Source organism: Anopheles maculipalpis, chromosome 3RL, assembly GCF_943734695.1.
Source record: "Anopheles maculipalpis chromosome 3RL, idAnoMacuDA_375_x, whole genome shotgun sequence".
Lineage (NCBI taxonomy): Eukaryota > Metazoa > Arthropoda > Insecta > Diptera > Culicidae > Anopheles > Anopheles maculipalpis.
The window spans coordinates 44,406,248-44,431,420 of NC_064872.1; the positions used below are offsets into that span (position 1 = coordinate 44,406,248).

General features: G+C 44.6%; 2 protein-coding genes across 2 annotated transcripts in view; both read right to left on the reverse strand.

Annotated features, from left to right (window-relative positions):
* The window catches only part of LOC126565727 (60S ribosomal protein L38), a 205,588-nt gene that overhangs the window by 122,273 nt on the left and 58,142 nt on the right, over positions 1 to 25,173 (reverse strand). The window lies entirely within an intron of this gene.
* Positions 1 to 25,173, reverse strand: part of LOC126564104 (probable serine/threonine-protein kinase DDB_G0282963) — a 160,469-nt gene that overhangs the window by 36,255 nt on the left and 99,041 nt on the right. The window contains exon 2 of the mRNA XM_050221037.1: positions 9,808 to 9,908. Coding sequence (XP_050076994.1) covers positions 9,808 to 9,865 — 58 coding nt within the window. The 5' untranslated portion in view covers positions 9,866 to 9,908. The remainder of the gene's footprint in view (positions 1 to 9,807; positions 9,909 to 25,173) is intronic.

Sequence of the window (25,173 nt, forward strand, 5' to 3'; positions counted from 1 at the left end):
AAAAGCAAATCTTTCTAATTGAACTTTCACGCTAGGTGTTTGCATTCAAGCCGCAAAGCCACCGGCGTCGATTTCGGGTGGTGCTAGGAACCCAACATAATGGTCCAACTGTGCTATTACCATGGTAAATGTTTGCCAACAGTTGCCCCGACAGCACGTAGCAAAATTCTTTGGTTCAACTTGCTTACTAGCTGTGACTTTTCTCAATGAAAACTTAAAGAGTTTACCCATCAAAAAACCGAGAATACTACATTACAGTACAACTTGGCGAAAGAAATCCATCCTATGCGAGTTGCTAATCTACAGCATACAATTCTATCAAGCGATCACATTGAAGAACTTGCCTAGAACTTGATCATAAGGCACCATTAAGGGAATGGAACTATTGATGCGATCGCCTTCTAATTGAATCATCTAGCCGGAAATATCAAATAGACCTCGTAAAATCAACGCTCCCATTATGCAGTCAATAAAAATCAGGTCTCCTTTAACACCATCTCAATTACGTTCTCAGATCATGATCGTCAACGTGGTTTCGCAATCGTGTTTTTCTTCAAGTGATTATTGAAATACATAAAAACCAAACATTGCCAGATTTGTGCTTGTTTTCATGTTCCTTAGTACAATCAGAGATAGTCGTATTTTTTTTCCTGTTGATTTTAAGTTTTCCACCATGTTCTCGTACACTACTTTTTGGTCCGTACGCGTGTTTGTTTGTTTCTTTTTCTGCAAACAAATGAACCACACAGCAAAACAGTAAAAAAAGGAAAGTAAATCAACCAAAACTTACCACAAAGCTCGGTACAGTTATATCGAACCGCATCGGAATACCTAATTTCCTAATACGAGCGAAACAATTTAATTATAAAATTAAGTTTCATGTTTCCTCTGTGTTTGGCTATTTTCTTTCTACCTTCCTTCGATCGTTTCACTTCTTCTTCGATTGTTTTGTAGTATTTTTTTGTTTGTTATTCTCTCATTTCTGTTTCATCCCTACTGTCGGCTTTATGATGCCGACCCGGTGTGTTTATCGGGATGTGAACTGTTTCTCACAGGAAAAATCCCCTTGACGAAAGGTTACTGCCGCACCACATCCAACATGCTTTTTTTGTAAGGCAATTTGGATGGCATAGTGCACTGACCGATAGAAATCTGCGATTTACAGTATTTTCTATGATTCTGCTTTATAATGAGTCCTGAGTACTACGAAAATTGAACTTTTGAGGGTAGTTTTTAGGGACAGACTACGCATCAAGGAAGTCGGAAGTGGCAAACAAGACCTCTGGAGGGTAATTTTGTGTGCCGTAAAAGAAGAATATTGGGAATACTTCAAAATTACATAGAACCCACGCCTAACCTATCATTCTTTATTTTGTCTTCATCGGGCATATTCATTTATGACCTCAACCTAAAACTTAACCGACGATTAAATGTAAATTGAATTTCAATTCAATTGACAATACCCTCAAAATGTACTCTTTTTTCCCAATAACCTCGGCTCAGAGAAATAAGAAAGGGTTCTTTTTATGGCGTTACGAAACATTCCGATCGTCCCGTCAAAAACCGACCCGCCAGATTCGTCGATCACAGGTCATCATTGCATGCTGCCCTACCTCACAAAAGTATCAAGTTTGCGTTCCTTTCTCTTCGGCGCTGGGCGCGAAACGTGTCATTTCCTTTCCAACGGTCCACCCAGAGCAGTGTGTCCTGCCATCGGCCCATCGGGCACGAAAATCCTGTCCACGGAGTTGGCGACCGGTGCAACCTTCTCTGCAGCGATACCCGCAGCAGGACATTCGAAAGGCGTCTTCTGCATTGGTGGTCGCTCCCGCCGAAAATAGCCGAAAAGCAAACTGCATGATTTGGCGTATTTGACCAGTGAAAAGTAGTTTTGCGGTTCAAGGGAACAATATTCCGCAACGCGTCGTTCGCGCGAGGAGGTTCTCCTTTCTCCTGCCCTTCGCTTGATGCGTTCTATATTCGTCGTAGCTTGCCTAGCCATACATTTGGCAGCTCTCGCGTTCCTTTCTCTTCACGACCGATCCACCTGCCCAAGCAAAACTTGCACCCAAGGAGAAAAGGAAACCCTGATGTAAGGAGCCTGATTCGTTCTTCACCCCCATAACAAGGATAGTTGAAGCGAAGGGGCCTACGCAAGATCATGCTAATGCTGCTGCAATCACCCTCAACCTGGAAAGGGACGCAGCGAATGAAGCAATAAAATGGACACTCGTTTTGTGGTAAAAGTCAGTTTTGTTACGAATCACCACAGAACAAACTTCAGCAGCACTTTGAAGCTTCCGTTGCCGGGGTTTTCCATTTCAGTGGGTGAGCAAACGGACAATCCTTTCTTCTTTTGCTCGTTCAACTTTTGTACGAATCGTATGAATGTGTGAAGCCGTTTTTTTTTTGGGGTTCATTCTTGTTTTTCACACAGTTTTACGTGACTTTTACGAAAGTCTGCAACCGATCGGTGAAGCGGCGACGCGTTTCGTGGGGCGCCCGGTTACTTTCGTGGAATCGCCGTTTTGTTGTTGTGCGGTTGCAGTGTTGCACTTTTCAACTGCATCACTTCACCTCTGTGTGAGGCAGGGCAGCGGGATGGGCTATACACCTTTCACCGTCTAGCTGGTTTTGTAATCTGCGAGTATGAGCGTTTCTACAGTTTTTTTTTTTTTTTATTGTGGACGAAACCTTCAAATTACTTTTGTTTTTGCCTGTTTTATGCCTCCGGTTTCACCGTGCGGCGAAAGGTCTCCGGGATTCACTTAGGGGTTTCTTTCGCTTTTCGCTGATTTTGGTTCTGCTGCACTTGCATTATTATTGATGAAACTGTAGCAACTAGCGAGTCCCGTTCGCTCCCGCACGACATTCTTAACCCGGCGTTGCGATGAAAGCGACCCGTACTGCGCAGTACATGATCGCACCCCAGTTTTAATGCTCCATCATTAATTTAAGGATAGCAGGCTGGCCAATGGTCGCGAATGGAAGGAAACGCGATAACGAGAAAGAGAACTTTTATAACAATTTATGATGAAACTTCAAGCTTGCGTCGATCATTTTGGAAGCATTCCAAAAATCATCATCATCATCAACCTCATCTACTACCATCTCCGTGCTCCTTTAATTGAGATGTATGAAGAGCAACGTTGTCATTGCGATATGAGCGTTTGACTTTGCTAGTTTTACGTGTATTTAATCATACTTTGTTCTTTCATTTTACAATCATACCTTCAGTTCACGAGCTTTCTTTTGATACACAACTGAGCGCGATCATTTTTATCCTCTTTTGCTGTTGCTGATGTTTGTGTTTCCTTCCCGCCAACATATCTTGCACAGTTTTACATGAGAAAAACAAACAATTTTGACGTAATTTACAACTTGTCGGTTGTTTTCAACTCTTCCTTCGTATCATACCACTGCTTACCTCAGGTAAGGAGTTTTGTCATAATATTTATCACTATCGATCACCTACGGGTAGTACTTCACACACCGCATCGCGCAATTAATCAGCCAATTTGCAAACCATATCCGAATTATCATTTAATATCCTCCACCAATAAGGATGCCGCGCTACTCCGCCCGTCTGCGCTCGTATGTCGGTTGAACCCTTGCCGAAGAAGGGGCGAGATGTCGCCGTAAGCCGAACAACATTCACTTTTGCCCTTCGTCCAATTGACGTAACCCTCTGTGCTATCTGGAAAAGAAAAGTAAAAGGAATCTCACGATTCCTGTTGGATGACAGCAAACCAAAAAAAAAAGCACACTCCAGGACAGCATGATAATGGCGTAGTACAACGGTGCAAAGGACCAAAGCAGCCACACTGCCCAATGTGTGAATGCCGTGCCTTTTTTTTGCTGATCGTTTTGCTACCTACCGATTCGTCCTCACGCGTGTGCAAGAGGAGCGGAGCAATTGTAAAACAAAACCTTTTACCTGCCTTTTCAACCTGGTTTTGGTTAATGACGCATTCTTATTGCCCCTTTTCGTTCGGCTCCAATTTAATCCAGATCACATTCCACCAAATGTAGGGAAACGACAGTTTTAGTCCGAAAGGTAAGAGCGTGCGATCACTTTTCGATTTTGCAGTGCATGAGTCTCGTTTGTTGAGCGATTGATACGCGGTAGAATCATAAAAGCTGCTTCATATTCATACCGGGACCAAGGTGATCCTTGGACCCGGGAGGGGGCCCAGGCTCGTAAAACAGTCGTCCGTCGATTGGCCGGACGAGAGGTCCCCGGGCCGGGCATAACATGAACCAGTCAAAGGGGTCTCGCGTTAGCATCGACATTAAATGGAACCGGTCTCAGAACACTGTTTGGATTAATCGCCGAATTTTGCCTATGGGCGTTATTAAGATGACCTTTCGGTGTGTTTGTTTCGTAGCTTTCGGATCAAGTGTTGCTTTCGGGATTCATTCCGCCCAACGCCAAACAAACTATTCTGAACATTGGCTATTCTTATTCTAAATTTTAATAGTATCTGAGGAAGCATCCCTTCGACAAACATATGCCGCTATAATTGGATGGGATCCCCAGAGTGACGGGATTTACAATCAACTGCTCGCTTTTGTTGGACGACTTTTTGTTATACAAAATCGCCCTTTTGTCGAAATCTTGCATGTAATAAAACGAAAGCTTGATCGCTTCAAACACCTTGCTCATATGCATCTTATGATGAGGAATTTCTTATCTTGTTTTCTTGTACGCACCTTTTCTACCAATAGTAACGAACGGGGTAAGGAAGTCGCCCCAAATGAAAACATTAAAATCGTAAAAAAAGAATTCGATCTCAAATTAGGCTCCAAGGCACCAGAATCGTCCCGAAATATGTCCACGTTCTGGGCACCGGCACGCTGACGATCGATCGAGCTGTGATTTTATTACCACACGGTACGTTCAGACTTGTTTGTCGCCTTTTCGTCGGACGATTGGATCAATGTATGCGACCAGAGTCCAATCACCCAAAAACCAGTGTCAAGTCTGTTTCATTTCAATTTTCCCAGCTTCCCCTCGGTTCCATCGTTGTCCAGGCGTGTGCTGATCTTCTCCTAAACGGTTGCAGGTTTCAGTTTGGTTTCCTCCCTGCTTCGGGAGAAATCTCGCAACAAAACGAACATGATCATCAGACAACCGATTCAGATAAAGGCTATTCTTTTTTTTTTTTTATTATCGCTTATTATTTCTGACGAGCTTTGTTGATCTCGTTTCAATTGGTTGAATCTCTGATAAAAACGGTTGTTCGCACCATTTTCTTGCTCAAGTCCTTTGGCCGATCGCTAGCCATTCACTAGCCGCTAGCGTGCGTATTTGGGAAGAAAGTTCGACCGCGAGGTGCTTTTTTTATGACACGTATGAAAATGCTCAGCCGTGGACCGGAATGCCACCCTGAGCTAATCACGCACGGCACGGATATCATCACAGCCAAACAGGTGAAACATCCGACCACGCTATCCCATCCGAATTTACCTTACCGACAAGTATGGCGGCTTATTGCAATATGTGAAACCCTGTGGGACATCTGTGGGACAGATTTTTCCGAAACAAACGGTATCTAGCCGAATATAGCGCCACGAAAGCCGGTCCAATCAATGCTGAGAAAGATATTTTTATTGTGCACCACATACGTATGCTGAAAACCAAGAAAAGGCTGGAACGGACAATCGAACGTATGCTAAAGCAAGCTGATGAAGCTACAACGGAACAAACATCAAGACATCAGTCGTGTTTTCGAGAACAAAATACAGTTATCCAGCAGCACCTTGGTGGCATAAAAAGGTTTTGATTTTACCCATTTATGATCATTTTCGTCATTTCTGTTAATCGCCAATATGCTACGCATTTATCAACAATATTATAAATAATAGTAGCACGCTTACCATGCAACTGGAATGAACAAAACTTTTCATAGGAGCGCTATTTGATCGGTAACATAATATTTCGATTATCACCTTCACTAATTTGACATTGCTGTCTATGGGCCTGATTGTCAAAGCGAAACGGAAAACTTTCCGACGGAAGTATTCGTGCAAACCACCAAATAAAATCACTAAAACGACTTCAAAATGATTTTCATAACATATCCACGTAAAATATGTACACTTTTAACACATGGTTTTTATGAATGCAAACTATACTTTCCGTTGCACTTGACTGACGGAAAAACTTTTGGTCTAACGCGCGTTTCCGTTTGGCTCAGGCAATGCAAATTGTTTACTTTCCGTTCGACAGACATCTGTCATCGACTTTTAAACGTCTGATTTTAGCCAAACGCATAGGCAAACGGAAAGTCATAATACCAAAACGACGATTATGTTACCTTTGAGAAGACGTTTGGATTCCACAATCAGGACTTATAATCATCAAGGTTACTAAAGAGTCCTCTGTTATTTTGTATGAATGAATACAGTGCTGGATATTCAAAATCGGATACTTCGAATTTAGCCGTTCTCTCTACATTTCAATGCATATATTAGTTTCTTAGACTTGTAAAACATCATCAAAAGTGTGCAGTTGGCTTCTTCTACTTCGCTTCTACAATTGAGAAATCTCTTTTCTACGAAAATTATGGGGAGCAAACGATAAAAATTTTCATATTGCGCTGGGCATGCAAAGTCGGACATTTTGATTTGCTAGGAATTTTCGTATGATATGAACAAATTAAGCAAAATTTGTTCGGAAGGGTTGCAATAAAAACAAACCAGTCATATCGGAAAAGAATAGAGTACTTCGGCTGCTAGAGTTTACCAAAAAGTATATGGACAAAGGTATAGAATTTTGTTCGAATTAATTAGATCTGAACCATTTCAAACCTAAGTTTTAATTGTATTATGTATGTTATTATGCGACAATACGGCATTGGACCGTCATAATCGATTGTAAATAAATAAAATAAATAAATGTATGTTATTATTGTTTTTGGTAGGATTCTATTCACGGACGAGACAAAAATTAATCTCTACGGATTTGATGGTCGTCGCTACGTGTGGAGAAAACCTGGTGAAGAATTTAATGGCAAATTTACCATTAAAACAGTAAAACACGGTGGAGGCTCCGTCATGCTATGGGGCTCTATGACATCAAAAGGAGTTGGGAAATTACATGTTATACGTGGAATCATGGATGCTACTCATTATATCGAAATTCGTAAGGCAAATGTTCGGCCAAGTGTTGAACGATTGGGTATTGCAGATGATCCTAAGCATAAGGCATGGACAACACAAATTTAGTGGTTGTACAACTGCCCATCAGTGTTAGCAGCTCCTCCACAGCCACCAGACCTAAATATAATCGAGCAAGTTTGGTATCAACTAAAAAAAATATTGCAAAACGCAGGCCCTCCAATTTGATAAGGTTGGTGGAAATAGTGTACGAAGAATGGCATAAAATCGATTCAAAGTTTTGTTTGACATTGGCCCAAAGTATGCCGTAAAGCCATACTTGCAGGCTGTAATAGATGCCCATAACAAAGCTACTAAATATTAATATAGCATTTTTTAAATATATTTTAACTTGTCCGACTTGGAATGCCCAGCGCTCCCAATTATTTTCGTGGAAAAAAAACGATTTTTCAATTCTTTTTTTAACATCACCGTGTAGAACAGAAGTAAAAGAAGCCCACTTTTGATGATGTTTTACAAGTCTAAGAAACTAATAAACGCATCGAAATATAGAGAGAACGGCTGAATTCGAAGTGTCTGCTTTTGAACACCCAACACTGTAGCAAATTCTTTTTGCTAAACTATGCCACATACTGGCAAATAGCTCAATTTATGGCACACCACACGAAAACAATGGTAAATTTCACACCGAACGCCGCTCCTGTTGATCTTAGAGTAGCTACCCCATAATCGTCAGCCACACGCAGATCTTACCAAAAACCAACTCAAGCAGCAAATGGCCAAAGTTCAAACTAACCTCAACACTGAGCGCACCCTGGACCGGTCGGTACTATCACCGTCCCATTAACAAGGCGCACGCGGTACTGCTCTACTCCGCTGGCTTGATTTGGAACAAAATTTTAGGATTCCTCAACCAACAAACCAAGTAATCGCAAGTAATTGTAATTGCTTTTGCAAATCGTGACCCAGGCTCAGCGACCATCTAAAGGCAATGAAGCGCAAGACACTCATGGACACATCAAGAGGTTAACTCGCGGGAGCATCGTTTGTTAAACGGCGGTACCTTCCTTCAAACCAGCAACAGCGCTCCAAATGTCAATAAATGTGACCTGACCGAGTCGCACACCCTAGCAGAATGAAGGCAAACATCAGGGGCCTGTATGACGGACGATTGCCGAGCAACAAAAAAGGAAAAAAATTCAAAACAAATATATGAATTGAAGAGAAAAAGGTATGCAAGATTTCAAGATTCGACGCATCTTTTAGAGCAGTCGCAGCCGACATACGTTTCCAAATTCCGATTTTGCTGACATACTTTGCACAAAACTAACCAAGCTAGTGCTATCAGAAACTAAGTCTCTCTGGGAAAATTTTCGACGTTTACATAAACGTTTGACTAATAGAAACTGCTATGATTTATTATTGTAATGACTTTTTTTTTGTCGATCGATGAACGTTACCATATAAAGAGATTATGCGAGGCAAATTCGCCTCATTCGGTCAAACGAGTTAGGGGTTTTGCATACGTCGTATGCTAATCTTCACGGCGCTTCGGGGCATGACCTTATCGGAAAATTCGCTGCATTTTGATCAATTTTATGGGAGAAAAGCATTCCTGCTTATCAATGTCTAACAGTGTGGTTGTTTTCCCTAATAAAAAATTCATTTTTCATTAGCCAATCTCAAGTAACGCATGGATCTGATGGATCTCAGCTCGAGGGACTTTGACAAGGCCAAAGAAAATACACTGTGAGCAACCATCTTGAAACAGCAGAACAGCATGAATAATAATGGCATTTTTGCGGCGAAAAAAAACGCGATAGACTCCAACACAAACGAACCATTTTTTCAGCTGATCTTTGACCCACACTAATCGTTAGCTTATGTCACGCTAGCTTCCAGGAATGCGTCTCGGAACTTAATTTCGTACCAAAAACAAACCAGCGTCCCATTCGGTTGACCATAAACGACAGCACATGGCTGACACACGCCGCAGCTAAGCTGCGGTATTACAGTTTGAAGTCGTACGATCGGTTCTTATTGAAGGAAACCTTCACGAGAAGCTTGTTTGCATGTGAAGCAAAACCAAACATATCCAAACATTTTTCCTAACAACGCGTTCAGCTCACCGTGAAATCCTCTCACGCTTCACCGGAATAGACGGAAAATGGGGAAAAGTACGTTGTTGGTTGCCAGTAAGGTAATTAAATTGTAGCCTTGTAACACACAGGACCAGGCCATCACAGTTACTGAGCGGTTGCCAAAGTGAACGCAAATTTTTATCTGTTTTCAATTTTTTATTTCGCTGTCGTAAGCGTTGACGTTTGGGGGGCCAAAGCCTATTTTCGGGAAAACTCCATGACGCCACCAAAGTGTTTCGCCGCCAGGAATCCTTACAAGCTGTGCACTTCGTGCTCGTACTTAGAGAGAAAAAATGTTTTAAAATACCAAAAAACAGACCGCGATAAAAGCCGTTTGACATTCGGAGGCTAATTGTAAGCGGATCGAGTTACTTTAAATGCTCGAAATAGTTCCAATCTGGTATTAACTTCAAACGCAGGTCAAAAGCGTCTGTGCTCTGTTAACCGTATGTCTCCTTTTACAGCAGTTGGACGTCCGCTTTAAACGTGTTGATTTAAGAAATATACCCCAGAAATGACACCCAACCAAGCTTATCGCACTCACCTGAGTAACACCATGCAGGCCATACGACGGATGTTTCCGAAGTGTCCACTTCCCTCATGATCTCACTCACGACGACAATCGCGATCGTTCATTGCTGCTGCCTACCGATAGCGGAATAGCGCCCTACGATCGCTCCCCATACAAAAAACCCCACCCGTCCCCTAACAACAGCAACACTCCCAGTAAGCCCTTCGATGGGAATCACTAGCACGGCGGGAAAGAGAATGGTGGGTTAGGGCAGCACGCACTGAGGGACGGTCAATGGCAAAACTAGCCCGGAGAGATAACAGCCAACACGCGACACTTTGCCGGTCGTTCTGCCGCTGAACCCGCGGCCACACTCACGCACACAAACACACACGTTCTACGCGCACGATTTCACAATTGGACGCTCAAAGTTAGATATCGCACTGACACACCAATACACCGCGATCGCACACCGTCAGCGGGAGCGCTAAAAAAAAAACTACACACCTCGGCACGATTAGATCCAGGCGCTGGAGACGAACCGCACGCCACGCGGTCGGCAAGTGTCCGTCAGGCGACCTGATACGTGACACTTTTGACAAACTTCAAACAGACAAATTAGTATCGCCCTACTGCTATTGCTGCATCGATGTTACTTTGTCGGTGGCTCTCAAAGGGCAAAGGAAAGTGTGTGGAGCTTTTTGTGGAAGCGCATCCGTTCCACAAATCGCCACACTTAAACCGACGCTAACAGATCAACTAGAAATCGAATCAAAACCACAGATTAAACTTTGTCATACTTTGTTTGATTTGCCCACTTTCTTGCACCGTTTGTTCTATCTCTATCTCGCACTCGCCACTAGTTTGTTGCCCCTGTATGTTCTACCTTTGGTACCCAGCCCTCCAAACAAAATCCTCGGAAATCAATCGAAGAGGGCAATCGCTTTCCCAATCGTACAAGTACGCGACCGCGAACACATCAATTTCGCTGGCGGAGGCAGTACACAGTCTTAAAGCACACTCGAACGTCTGATGGAGATGGTCTGGCCCCCTTCGCCCGCATTCAACTACACACACGCGTCGCGCTATCTCTGTCTTTCACAAACACTCTCGCTCCCTGCACTGGCGGTTATGACCTGCGGGAGATATTGTACACCCCTTTGCACGCCTTTGTATTCGTTTGGCTCATGTCGCGGGGTTCAACCCACCGACGCACACGGTACGCTGTTTATTACCACTACTTGTCGCGACTTATCGCCGCTACTTCACGCCTTTGCCAAAGACGAATGTTTCCCGTGAGCGCGTCGACGACGGGTGATTCACGGCTTCATGAAACGAATGTTCTGAAACGATAAGGAAAGGAAGACAACAATGAAGGACTGCGGCACTGATGTTCAGCAAGGGCAGGTTGGATCCGGCATATACCCGTAGTACCGGATGTTGAGGTCGACTTATAGACTAACACTGATGATCTGTATTAAAGTTCTTGCTAATACTTATAGCAGGAATGTTTTGCTCTCCTGCTCTCCTGAACACTGATCAGACAATATCTGATATCTTTAGGCAAACAGCAAGAAGTTCGCAGCAACACAGTACAGTTTTTTACTTTTAGAGGTGATCTAAACTCATCACTTTCTGCGAAACGTACACCAACACTGGACCCTGCTCCGGACAGCTGGTGTGATAAGATTGAGCGGATGGAACAGAGTATGACACCCATCGAGTTATCTCGACGATGGGGTTGGCTCAGTCTCCCAAGTTTGGCCCTGAAAACGGTCCGCGTGGTGCTGGATTGATGGAGGCCTGAGGTCACTACGTGCCGCCCATCGTGCACCTGTACACGCTGCAGCAATCATTGCTGCGTGATAAAACTCCTGCTATTATTATCTGGAACCGGGCGAAGCCTAATGGACTAGAACGGAGTGCGTTATCGGATCCTGGTTTGATACCCGTGGAGGTTCATTTTTTTTATCGATGACCCAGTTTCCACCGCGCCACAGAACGTCATAGTTGAGATGAACCTACTACGCAGAGCTCGTGATACTGTAACCTTCTCGTTAGTTACATAAGAAGTGTTTACAAATAATTGGTCAACCAAACGGTCTGTCGTAGCTTTGTCGTATTATGAAACGAAGCACAGAAATATTTCTGGCGAATGCTACACATAGCAAAAAATATTGCCAGCTGATTTCACTCTGTAAGCAACAAAACCATTTAGCAAAATCGAGCTTCCCTTGGTGGTCAAAGGTCGGGCGATCAAGCGTACACTTCGATTGCTCGTTGCTGTGCCTTGAGCTGGATGTTGGGAGGTTTATGTACATTTGTGTAGTACCGCTTTGCTACTGGCCCGTCGGGGTGAGAGCATGACCCTCACTAAAATAACAGGAGCGTACGAGGAAGACGAGGCAAACAGTTTCTAACGCGCCAACCACTATCCCGCTTTCGCAAATACACCCCACGTGTGTGTGTGTGTGTGTGTGTGTGTGTGTGTGTGTGTGTGTGTGTGTGTGTGTGTGTGTGTGTGTCGCAAAGTCCATTATTTCATCGCCCCCGAAGAAACCTAGCCTAGGTCTAGTGGAGAGATCTTGACACCGCAGCGATGCCCAAGCGTCAGCGAAGCTCGCGTGATGCTTGTCTCTATGACACTCTGTGTGTGCATTCGCACACAAACAGGAACCCAAAAGGGCAACCCGTGGCAAAGTGCATCAAATGGCAGGAGATAATGCAAACGTTCTCTCTTTCGCAGTGGGCCGATTTGAAGTGGTAGATCCGCCCATGCTGCGGAATAGCTATTATTGCATACTAAACGTTCTGCAAACTGTAGTAGAAGTAGTTTGGTCCGTACCTTGTTCGTAGCCAAAAAAACACAAAGCATCTTTGTCGCACATTTGATTAATCGTCCGTGCACGATCGGGGACCACACGGGCCAGTTTGTGCTAATATGTATTAATGGCTTCAAACAACCGTCGCCGGATTGTTCCTATATCGTGCTGACGACGATATACCTTTAAAGTCGTAAGAATGTCATAACCTTTCCGGTCGTTCGCTGCTTGCTCATTCTTGATGGTTGAGATTAACGCTCCCCGTCGATGGGTAGAGAGGGAGAGAATTCAACATTCGAGCTGACTGCTCCAAACGCACCGTTCGGTTTGACCATCGTTGCCCGCTCTGCGCCTCTTCATCGATCCAGACACACGGTGCGTTCTGTAGGAAATCGCGCGGAACGAAACAACGGGCCAATGGGTTTGACGATCGCGCTCAATTCGTTCCGTCGTTCTGTTCGGCAGACGCGCGAGGGTTTCGGCAGAGGCGGTCTGGATGCGACGGCTGTGTCCACACTTTGACCGCGTAGGTCGTGAGAGTCATCTTCGCGGTGGTAGTTGTCGTCGTCGTCGTCGTCGTGGTCCACCTCATCGTCACCTTAATCGTCATCGGCAGCGGCTCGCAGCACCCCAGATACATACACTTAAAGTCCAAACCGTCCAAATACTAACCAATGCGCACACACCGACACAGCTCAGCGGCCGGCGATGTCGTGGTATGCGCGACGACAGCGAAGGAAGTCGAAACCGACGCACTCGATTCGCTGTGTTCTGCGCAGTTCTGACCGAGCCGGGCTCACTCACCCGGACGGTCACCAAAGTCACCTGGGTTCACTTGTCTGTTGACTCATGAACTTTTCCTGCCCCGTCGCTGCACCGCAATGCTACACCCTGCCGCTTCTTCCTTCCTTCCTTCCTTCCTTCCATCCATCCATCCACAATCATGAGCAACTGCGTACTGTCCCACACTTGGCCATTGAAGCTGTCGCTTCTTCCCAGATTTTGCTTCTTTATGACACCTTTCTTCATAATGTTTTGCCTCTTTCACCGTGTGCTTCAACCAGCGTCAGAATATTACTTTTTGGTTTCGTACAAGATCCATAAGCCTCGGGCGCCCTCTCTGTCCGATCGCCCTACCACGTGTTCTTCCTGTACTCCTGTGCGCCCTACCGATGTGCCTGTCACCCTTCTATCTCTCAGCGTAACACACCATTCATACCATTCTTCTCACCAGCACTCACACCATTGCGCTGTACTTACATTTTGTATTGTCTCGTCATGCTGTTTTTGTTATTGCACACCGAGAAACTCCAGTCAGCCACATCCGGTCGCACTTATATCAACCCAACACGTTGTCCCAACGACCAATCGCCGAAACGGGCCGAACTGGAACCGTTTGGAGAAGTAGTGAACATTTTACAGGCGCCAAAAATGATTACTCTTTTGTACGTACTTTCTCTGGCCTTCGATGGAGTTGACCTTGGCAAATTATCCTGTTGAAAACACACGCGTGTGACGTGTTAACACGTCTCGCAACATTCAGTACGGTTATCTGTTTAGCTGGGGAGGCTTGAACTTAATCCGTGGTCTTTTCGTGGATGGATAGTGTAGTAATTTTCTCCAAGCAAGATCTGCCCTAAATGGTTTTAAGTTTATTTATACTAAGGTTGGTATGACAGGATGTTTTTTTTTTCCTGATTATTCAACAAAATTACATTTAAAGCTAGAAATGACAACATGTAACTCTAGCTATAAGCTGTGTCAAAGATACATATTTTAATTAACCCTCCATGCTCAAGAAAAGCAGCAGTAAATTCTAAAGATAACAGTACTAGTGAACCCCCACTTTGCTGGCTAAGGTATTAACCCCGGATATTTCTAACACGTCACTCAACTTCCATTCCAAATTGCATTCCAAGTGTAACCAATACCTGCTTGTGCTTGTAGTTGCTCCAGAACACTCGACATCGTACGTATGCATCAACAATATAGCCGCCGGTATAGCGATCAATCAATTCTGATCCCCGATCCCCAACAGGGCCAAGCCCGGTGCGATTAAGGTTCAAAAACCAGGGCACACGGAACAGATTTGCACAGGTTTCTGTGCTCCGTTCATTTCCACGATTGCCATATGATCGGTCTCAGCAGCCGGTTGTAAGCTAACATTTAAGCCTCTCTATTAATGATTTGACATTTCAAGTAGTTCAAGTCAAGAATGTCAAACTGGCCCTCACCGCATTCAGCAGCAGACTTCGGGCAGTGCTCAGTTTTCGGCCAGGAGAGGTGAAGGTGATCACTGAAACGGTATCGTGTAGGATCGGTTTCGCTGTAGAACTTAGAACCCCCAGCACTGCTATACTGTCGCGACGCATTTATGACAGCCGCAGAGGGCCGGCGGCGGTGGCCAACGAAAAAAAAAAAAGAAAACGGGGCAGAGAAGAATGCGCCTCAAAAACACACGCCACCAGAAGGTGTCGGCAGGGTCGGCGTCTGGCAGTGGAGCGAGTATGCGACACACATCGGACGAGAACGGTGCGAGAAGTAAATAAACAACAAATACAGAAACATTCGTCCACTGCAGTAGAACGCGTACAGGCGCACGGATCGTGGTGATCGTGAATTGACAATTGGACGTGGAAGATCATCCCCGGAAGAAGCAGCATGGGGGCGTATGGGTGACACGGGGTGGCCAGTGGGCCGCGTGCTTCGGACGGAATAATAATTGTCATTAGAAATATTTCAAGCTCATAAATAAAAACCGGAGCGTACGATTGATGCTGTCCAACGGCTGTGTACGGAGCGCACGCGTTCGGTTCTGCCCTCTTCTACCATCGAGCTCAACGGTGCGGCTAATCGTGCTCAACCGGCGAGGGCAGACGGGTTCGCTTCGAAGCACAAAAGGTCACGTTACGGTGAGCTCTGCCACCCTTCCTCACATTTAGTCACACACACATACATACACGCACACTCTTTGACTGTAAATATTTCACAACCCCTTCTCGGTTGACGGAACCTCCCGCGCAATACAATCGTCGTACAGAAAACCGGGGTGGGTCGGCCAGATGGAATGGTATGGCAGTGCGGTTCATAGATGCTATTGGCTTACAACGGAACGATCATGTGGTCGTGATCGCCGAACAAGCTTCTAATGTCAGCGATGTATTCTCACCTCGTAAAAGTTTGGAACTTTTCAGCGATGGTCGTTTTAACAGCTTAGGCCGGCTCGTATGACAAACAGTATTGCCATGCATTTGTTCCCGAACTTCTGGACACACTCGCGCAGGGCACTCGACTCGAAAATGCTATGAAATCTTCACACGTGTTCATGCACGAACACACCCATACTGCACCTTATCAGCACGTCTTGACACCTTTAAAGTATAGCACAATCAACATAGAAGGACAACCGTCCAGTTTCATTCGCACCTTGGCTGTTCTTCCGGTCTGGATGTGAGGGGAGCCACTTGACACTAATTATGCACCAGCAACAGGTTCTACAGCACACTCTTCACACGTTTCACTAAGGTCGGAGATAAGAAGACTCCTTTCAAAGCACTCAATCACACAACACTTTGATAGGCGAAGTTTTTTCATCGCACATGTGTACAATGTTGATCGAACCGAACTATCAAAATAACTCCGGATAAAACACTGGTCCCACTGAGCCTGAACCCAAAACACTCTAAACTCAGAACCGCAGTGGACTAATGTCACTGCAGATGTCTCGCGATCCACACACTACGTCGAAGAACGCACGTTGAAATATACCGGGTTTCGACCGGGTTCTCAAAAAGGTACACAGACCGCTGTCCTTCCGTCTTTCGCTAGCCGCACGCAATTGATTCACTTGCTGCGATGGAAACGGTTCCAAAGCGCGCGGTTGCTTTGTTTTCCTCGGCTCCATGCTTTTTTTCTCTTTTCGCGCGGTTCGCGTTCTCAGCTCTCTCGTTTTCTCAGCGTTATCTTTCGCTCCGTTTCGTTTCGTTTGTTCGTGCTTGCTCTCTCACTCCCCGGCTAAGCTTAACCCAGCAGCAGCAGCAGCAGCACAGTCCGCGCAGTTCGATCTACTCTTCCGCGTGGATGTGGTTCATCTCCACTCTTTTTCCGTCTCAGCGCGTTTGCGAATGGAACGCGCGAAAATAGACGCAAAAAAGTGGCCAAGTGTCTCACGTGGCGCACCGGATTTAATCCTCTCTCTTGATTTGTTTACAAGCTTGCTCATGGGACTATCGTTATAGTGATCCCGACCATTCGCATACTCCTATCCTTATGATTGGGTGTTCATTCATTCTTACCGTACCGACGGGTTCGGAAATTTTGCATTTTAAACAGTAATTTGTTTGCATTAACCCCTTGCAGGAATTTCACAATATTGATCGGCAAATGTGTCACACAGCCTAGTTTTGGTTTCGTTGTGCTATTCTCTTATGCTTTCATAACAGCAAGGGCTTACAAAGGACCTCACGATGCCTTGATTACATTATGATCAAGGCATGATAATAAAAAAAGGATAATTTCGATTGATGCAATGAATTTCGAACGCCCAGCTTAATATTTTGTGGGAAGTTTGAATAATAAGTAAAATTGATCCTAACAGTGTTAGCTCTAACCTTTGACTAGTCGGCAGCATACCCCAAACAACAGGGCATGGGAGGGAAGAAGGAGGGCGCTGGCTAGATCGAGCGATGTGTTTTGGCAACGCGATCACGTTTTTATTCTACCAACCAACCTCATCACGTTGGGGAAGAACTGGCCTTTCTTTACACGGCAGTAGCTTGAATGCGATGGAAGCGAGAGAGCAACTTTTGCCAACTGTAGAAATCGTTGGTGCGTTCATCTCTCGCAAACACACCGCTGCCGAGAGCCGATTCGTTGGGCAGAGTACGACATTTAGCACCGCAACGAGCATAACATCGACCGGTGGGGTGGTTTGGGCGCTGTGGCCGGTGCCCTGCGATGCCAAATGCCATGTGCAAACATTTACCGCCGGTGAACTTTTCGGGCCAAATGTTACCGTCTTAGGGACCGTTCGTTTCATCTCACCCCTGTCGGTGATGATACCTCTGCTCGATCATCAATACCGTCAAACCTCCCCACACACTCACTCAGTCACGAACAGACTACGGCAGTGTGATGATGTGTTGGGGCAAGTTCGCGAGCAAATCACTTTTCGATAGCTAGGCGTTGGTGTTAATTATGTTAATTATTTCTACATTCTGGCCGCAGACAAACAGCTTACAGATAGGGTGGTTTTATTTCGAAAACGTCCCTTAAAGGATGATAATTGCTGCCCGTGGTGCTCGGTGGTTTCTTGGGAGATGCGAGATTGCGAGAACTGTTCTACAAAACTTTTACCTTTGTGACACATAATTGCAATGTTGCGAATTTTATATAATAGTTTTATTATTAAATTCAATAGAAAATCTTAAACGCAATCATCACAAAATTTGTAAACACTAAGCTCCACTGTTACGAACGCCAACAGCCAAGTTGACAGATGTCAAACGACATTTCTTGATGACAGAAACTGGTCGAGGAACGGGCTGGAAGAAGAGGAAGAAGCGAGAGAGCGCGAGAAGACGGCTGTAGAAAAATAGTAAATGTTTTTATCCGCGTACCACTAACCGCTATCGGGTCATACCAGCCAAAGGATAACGGAATAATAAACTCGCGATCAAAGACGTACAATAGTTGTTTTTATTCGTAACACTCCACATATGGAAATTTAAGTTAGCATAAACCTCAAAAAGAATGTTGTTGATACTTTAGAAGGCGCTCAAACGATCTATAAAGCAAATATGAATATAAATTGTTTATGGTAGAAGCTTGTTAGCATTTAGTCGCATTAATGTAACATACTTTACTAATGCTGACACAAGTAATAAATTAAAAAGTATTAAGTACGCCATATTCCCCAATTTTTGTTCTTGAGGATCTTTCTTTATCCTTTATTCCAATTGCCCTTTAACTTCAATTATTGTAAAATACAATTTCTCAGTTATTTTATTTGCTGTAGCTCTGAAAAAATCTAATCTTGAACCACGTGTTTGAGAAAATTGAAATTAACATTTATGCTTCTAGGACACTGATAATAAAAAAGGATTATACCCATGATCTGAACTATTTCCATTGGTCACATTTCTTTGTGCAGTCTTTTTCAGTAACACCAACACCCCAACCTAGTTGCTCGGTAGATTTTTCCGATTTTCGATCCGCCAGATACCACGTCATACAACTAGACCGCTCAAATGGCGGTCACCAGACACAACTCTGTCGCCAGCGAAGGGAAGGGTGAACCGACATCGCTGGTGGGTAGGGTCACTCGTACAGTTCAAAATGCGCGGTCGTATCAGGTCGGCAGTTCGGTCGGCGGGTCGACTTGAGTTGGGTTTTTTATGAGTAACCTATTTTAAATATAGATTCTATTCGAAGGAGCAGCACAAAAAGAAAGAACAAAAAAAAGGTAAAAAAATTGTTCGTTCTGCGATTTGCTAGCGACGCAGCGAATGCAACACTGGCGCACTGTGAACCCGCGAACCGTCGTTTCGCAACCCTCACTCCGGGCCTTATCTCCCCATTCCCCCTTAAATGGTACCCCACTAAAGCAAAACCCACTTGCGCTGTCTACGGCCAACCCTTCCGCGACGCTGGGCCACCGATCAGGTCGACCGTACTTCCTAGTAGGAATCGTAGAAAAGGGAAAAGATCCGAGAAGTTGAAACTCGTCGATTCGGGACGGACGCGCTACAAGAAGCAGAATGAGTGGAATGTTGTTGCCCTGCTACGGAGGTGTTTGTGTAGGTCGAAAGGTTGAAGATCGCCCGGGTCTCTGGTATGGGAGAACGAGAGCTCAACAAACTGTGCGTGGCTAGAGCTAACATGCCATGCCTTGCGGTTATACGATGCCGACGACAACAACGACGCCAAAGATGATGATGATGATGATGCTGGTTGTGGCGTTCGTTGGTGGTGGAAACAGGCGGGAGCGAAAGCACCGATCCCTAAACCTGTGGGTTTTTTGCTTCCCGCTCAAATTGTGAACCAAAACGATCAGTCGAAAGAATGAAACGCTGTTGGAGACGATCGAGAGATCTCCATTTTCAAGCAAACGCCGAAGGGCTCTCACGTCATTCGACATCAAAGATGGGACTGATGACGTTATTTTGATTTATAAAGATTAGTTTTTGGTTCTACAAAACGAGCCGCCATTTAGTTGATCACTAGCTTTTGTTATGCTGCTAGTGACAAATATTAACCTTCTTCATTCGTTTGAAGTTATCGCTAGAAGGGGTAGATTTAAAAGTAAACTAATCTCTTGTATTCGTTGTTCAACCGAGACTGCTTCCCTCGAACAGCAGGTTAGTTCTGAACGTCGTTTCGATTTCTCAGATTGCTACCTGCAGACTACTCGCCCCAAGTTCTGCCAATAAATATAGAAATGCCAACCAGAATCCACTTTCATCTGAGCAAGAACTCGGGTAGAAGTCGTGTGCCCCCAGCCAACAGACAGCTTGCCCCCGCAGTAGAGCAGCCCGTCCAATTCGTCGTCGTTGAGCGACGTTAGTTTAAAGGTGATCATTTGCGTCGAGTGCACGGTCAATGAGCAGCAACTGAAGGCGACAGGGCACAGTGGTTCGGCTCCGATACCCCGGCCAACCGAGACCAGTCACAGACACACAGTTTCGTTGGCGAGCGATTGCGGAATGGACAATCTAATTAAAAGGTCAATTTTTTCCGCTTAAAAGTTCGATTTCCGGGTCTCGTTGTCTTTGGGCCAGCAGTAGTTGGGCAGCAGCAAGCGAAACCTCCCCACAAACCAAACCACCCACCTTGGACAACAAACGAGTGCTGCACAAGCAAAGGACAGCAAGGGACGGGGTGGCACGGGTAGGCACGAAAAAGAACGTAAATCAAGCTAGCAGATCGAAGTCGAGAGCCCGAAATGAGAGCAGTACGAAATGGGTTGGCGCATACACAAAAAGCAAAAGCAACAAAAAAAATCAAACATACGCGACAGACAGCAGCAGAGCGCGATCATGCGGACAAGATCGAGCAGTGTTTTAGTGACGGAACTAGGGTCGCCCCTTGGCCCCCCGGATTGGGAGCAGGGGATGGAAGTGGGATGGGAAAATAAAAGTACGTCAAAAACAGAAGCAATCTGCAACACGGTAGTACCGGTGAGGGGGGGCGAGGGGGAGTCAATATAATATCTACAAGTCACGGTCATACCTGGGGTATCGTACTCTTCTCATCTTAGGTGACTATGAAGGTGAAGGTATTCGCGACCGGTCGGTTTCCTTTGCCTTGTTCTGGACAGCCTGCTACTGCTGCTATTACTAGCCGCCCCCTTCAGAACGCTTGCAATGTTCGAAGCAAGATCGCAAGCTGGATTCAACTCAATATGTATCAGCTACCCCGCATATGACTGCCGGGCACGGTCGATACTTGTTTGAAGTAGGTTTCTGAACCACCAATTACAACGCCAAATGTCAGCAAGATCAACTCTGAACGGAGCAAAAAGCAGAAATACGACTGTTTGGTAGTCAAATTTGTATCGAAAGCGACACCTGCTTCTCCACTTGTGGTGGGAGAAAATGTTGCGAGTAGCAGCTTTACAGGAAAGGATGTTTTACTGATTTCACAGTTTAAACAAGTACTGTTGGTTTGATTGTGTTGGATATGTAACGTAAGCCAGTAAAGGGAAACCTATCGGTTAAGCTTTCTATAGGACAGGACTAGTACAAATTCCTATCCGAAACCTCCCATGATGATTAAATAGACTTTTTGAACGTCGCATTTAGTTGCGAATAAGGCGTAAACGTGTCTTTCAATAAATTTTCCGTTTAAAACATTTTTAACAACATTGTTGACTAACTATCAGAAATTGCACTAGTCCCAGCCTTTCGTTCGGAACGGTCAGTTTCGAATTCTACCAGAGGTATCCAGGGTGCTGCTACTGGGATGTCAAAGAATTTAATATGAATACCTCAGTTTTTCGTAGATTACACTACGTCTGTCCTATAGCTAGACAGGCGGTGGATAGATTGAGACAGAAAAAATCCACCTTTTGTTGACTTTTTCGGTGACCATGGACGATTGTAATTGTAGATCCACTGCTACATAAATGATTTTTTTTAATAACTGCATGAACATCTATTCGTTCAAGAGATAAATCATCATAGCAATCAATCCGGCACTCGAAAGAATTTTCCTGATTTTGAAATTTTCGAAGAAACTATTCGTTTACAAACATTGAGCACCTTTAAGTATGACAACTTTAAGTGGTGGCGTAAGCGACAGCGGCGCCGGTTTTCATTCGGTAGGACCGGCGTTTCAAATCCCATCCGGACCGTCGTCCCTCCGTAGTGAGGACTGACGTGGTATCTGCAAGTCTAGTAAGACATTTCGTCGTTAAGCCAAGAAGAAGAGGTATGACTTTTCATACCGTCATATATTCTTCCATAATTTTTGGTCTTAATTTGTACTGATTTATTCAACTAGGATTTTAAAATGGAATTATTTGAGTGAACAAATAAAAAAAAAGCATTCTCCTGGTCCGCCACTTTCGATCATTTAAAAAATTTAGCCCTTTGCCTCAAAAGTTTGCATTTAAATATTGTTTAATGCTCCGCAGTTATTTCCTTACATCAGTTATCACATCAAATATGTTACATTATTATTTCGAATTTCAACTGAGAAAGTATCATGATTGCTTCATTACACAAAACTACAGAAATTTACGGCTGATCCCAGGTCATCACCTCTTCGTCGTTTAATGTAAAACAACAACATAAACTTCGCGCTGAAATAAGACATACGCGGCACGGCGAGGTTTGCGGTCAAGTACCGCAAATTGTAAAACAAAGCTCAAGACGGACGATGTCAAGACATCAAGCAACAGTGAAGCAGAAAAGGATTAATAGAAGGAGAGAAAGAGAGAGATGAAAACCACGCAAAGCGTACCCCACGGTGCAACGATAGAGGGCAAGATGTGGACGCGCACACAACATGATGACGAACTTAAGCGAGATTGTTACCTATGGAATGCAATTATGTGGTCAACCAGCAGCCAGTGGCTACAAAGCGCATAAACGTCGACGGTAGCAGTGGCGTGGTAACGGTGCCGGTCGATGGCGACGCACGGCAGCATATCGTCATGGGTCAGTTTGCTCCTGTTCAAATCCATCGCTCCAGGAAGCCATCTAGGAATGTGAAAAAAAGTATTTCACCTGAACCCTCCTCCCCTCGCAACGTAGTGCTTCTGGCCCTGCGCGGACGGACCGCTGCAGCTCCCTCCGTTGGCATCCCCCTGCTAAACCATTGCCATGGCAGCTCGATGGCTAATGGATCACTAAGCCACCCCATCCGTGGCCTATGGGAACATGAGCTGGCCCGGCCGACTATGGCGCGCGCATCAATGCGTATTTCCGGTGCTGTAAAAGAAGTGGTCATCGTCGGCTCCCATTGACCAGGTCCCACGATGTCAACGGTTCAAGATCACCTGGCGATGGTGCTCGGGTGCCTACTCCTAGCACTGGAAGGAGTAATCGGCAGCGCAAGTAATCACATTCATTCGCCCTACGATTTATCTTCGGCGTCTTTACTGCTTTAATAAGCACCGTCCAGGGATCTCTGTTGTGCTGCCGGGCCACGAACGGTGTATGCTTCAGCGACACCGAAGAAGACAACCCCCGTCACTAACCCCCGTCAAAGGTGCATACAATCGTTTCTGCGACTAGCACTCTTTTCTTCGCCATCTATGCGGTGCATCTTGGGTGCACATTACTCAGGCAAACGCAACCAGAGCATTGAAACTACTGCAGTGGCATGGCTAATTGTAGCTATGCGATGAGGAATATTTTTAATCCGACCTAATAATTAGACACATCACTTGCATTGCTATTACCGGATTTTGTCAAATACTGTTCAGCTGAGTCAAATAAAGACGTTCAGCTGAGCTTAATTAAAATTAATCGAAATAACAAATGTATAATTAATTAAGTACGTAAGAACATAATTTATGTAAGTTAGGCATAATGCTAGGTAGCAGATCAGTAGATCAGTATCAACAAGTCCAACAGGCCAATCGATGGCCGACGTGACCAAGTAGGTCGTAGAACAATGAAGAATAAGATATTTCGCTATATTTAAAGCAATATTACGAGTTCTCATGTTCTGGATGATGCTAAAACCATAAACGAAACCCATTACGAGCGATTGCGTTTTTTAAGCACCTAACAGGTTGGCTGATAAGTCCCCGGTCTAACAAAGAAAAACACATTTTTTTTGTCAAAATTCGTTTTTATTATTCAACATAGTTCCCTTCAAGAGCGATACAATGATTATAACGACCTTCCAATTTTTTGATACCATTTTGGTAGTACTCCTTCGGTTTTGCCTCAAAATAGGCCTCAGTTTCGGCGACCCCCTCTTCATTGCAGCCAAACTTTTTCCCTGCGAGCATCCTTTTGAGGTCTGAGAACAAGAAAAAGTCACTGAGGGCCAGATCTGGAGAATACGGTGGGTGGGGAAGCAATTCGAAGCCCAATTCATGAATTTTTGCCATCGTTCTCAATGACTTGTGGCACGGTGCGTTGTCTTGGTGGAACAACACTTTTTTCTTCTTCGTTCTTTTTTCGTTCGCCAAGCAACCAAAAGTTGCTTGACTAAAGACGCTCTGTCTCAAAAACTAATTGACATACAGACGTCAAATTTTGACACGAATCATTTGAAGGTTGGTGCTATATAAAAATAATATGCATTTAATACTAGCGGCGCCATCTATGTGTCAGACCGGGGACTTATCAGCCAACCTGTTAGATGTTGTAACACCGGGATATATATTTATTTATTTATTTATGTCCTCTCGATGAGATCTTCTTATTGGATTAATGATCTACTAGGTTATGCCTAGTGATGAGTTGTTTGGCACAGTGGTACCACGCACACACAGCACAGTAAACGGTGAGACCACACAACAGACTAAATATAATTGTGGTACCTCAAACATTGTGCGGCACCACCAAAATTACCACAAAAAAATGTGCTCGACGTGGTACCACAGCACCACACAGTAAAAAGTGCTACTTGACCCATCACCAATCATGTCGGCCATCAAAAGGTTTACTAGACTTACTGAAATCACATAGTTGGAAAGTAAAGTCTTCACTAAGAACTGAACGTTCCGGATGGGATTTGAGCAACGGTGCTGCCTTATGAAGACCGTTGCCGATGCCATCTCACCACTGTTCCGCCCCATGGTGATGGGAGGTATAGAATTAACAAGAATTAGAAAAATTAAACAGAGATACATGAAAACTTGAAGATATCCGTTATTCCTTGCTCCTTGCTCCTTTATTTAAATTGGCATGGATGTATTTCATAAATTATTAATATGATTTTTATGCATTTAGAGAGAGAGAGAGAGAGAGAGAGAGAGAGAGAGAGAGAGAGAGAGAGAACAGATTGGCATACCAGGGCGAAATATCATGTGCGCTATCGAGGACTTCTGCGATTGTCTAATAAGTAAGTAAGTACGGATGGCAAGGTGGTATAGTGTCAAAAGGAGCCAGATGAA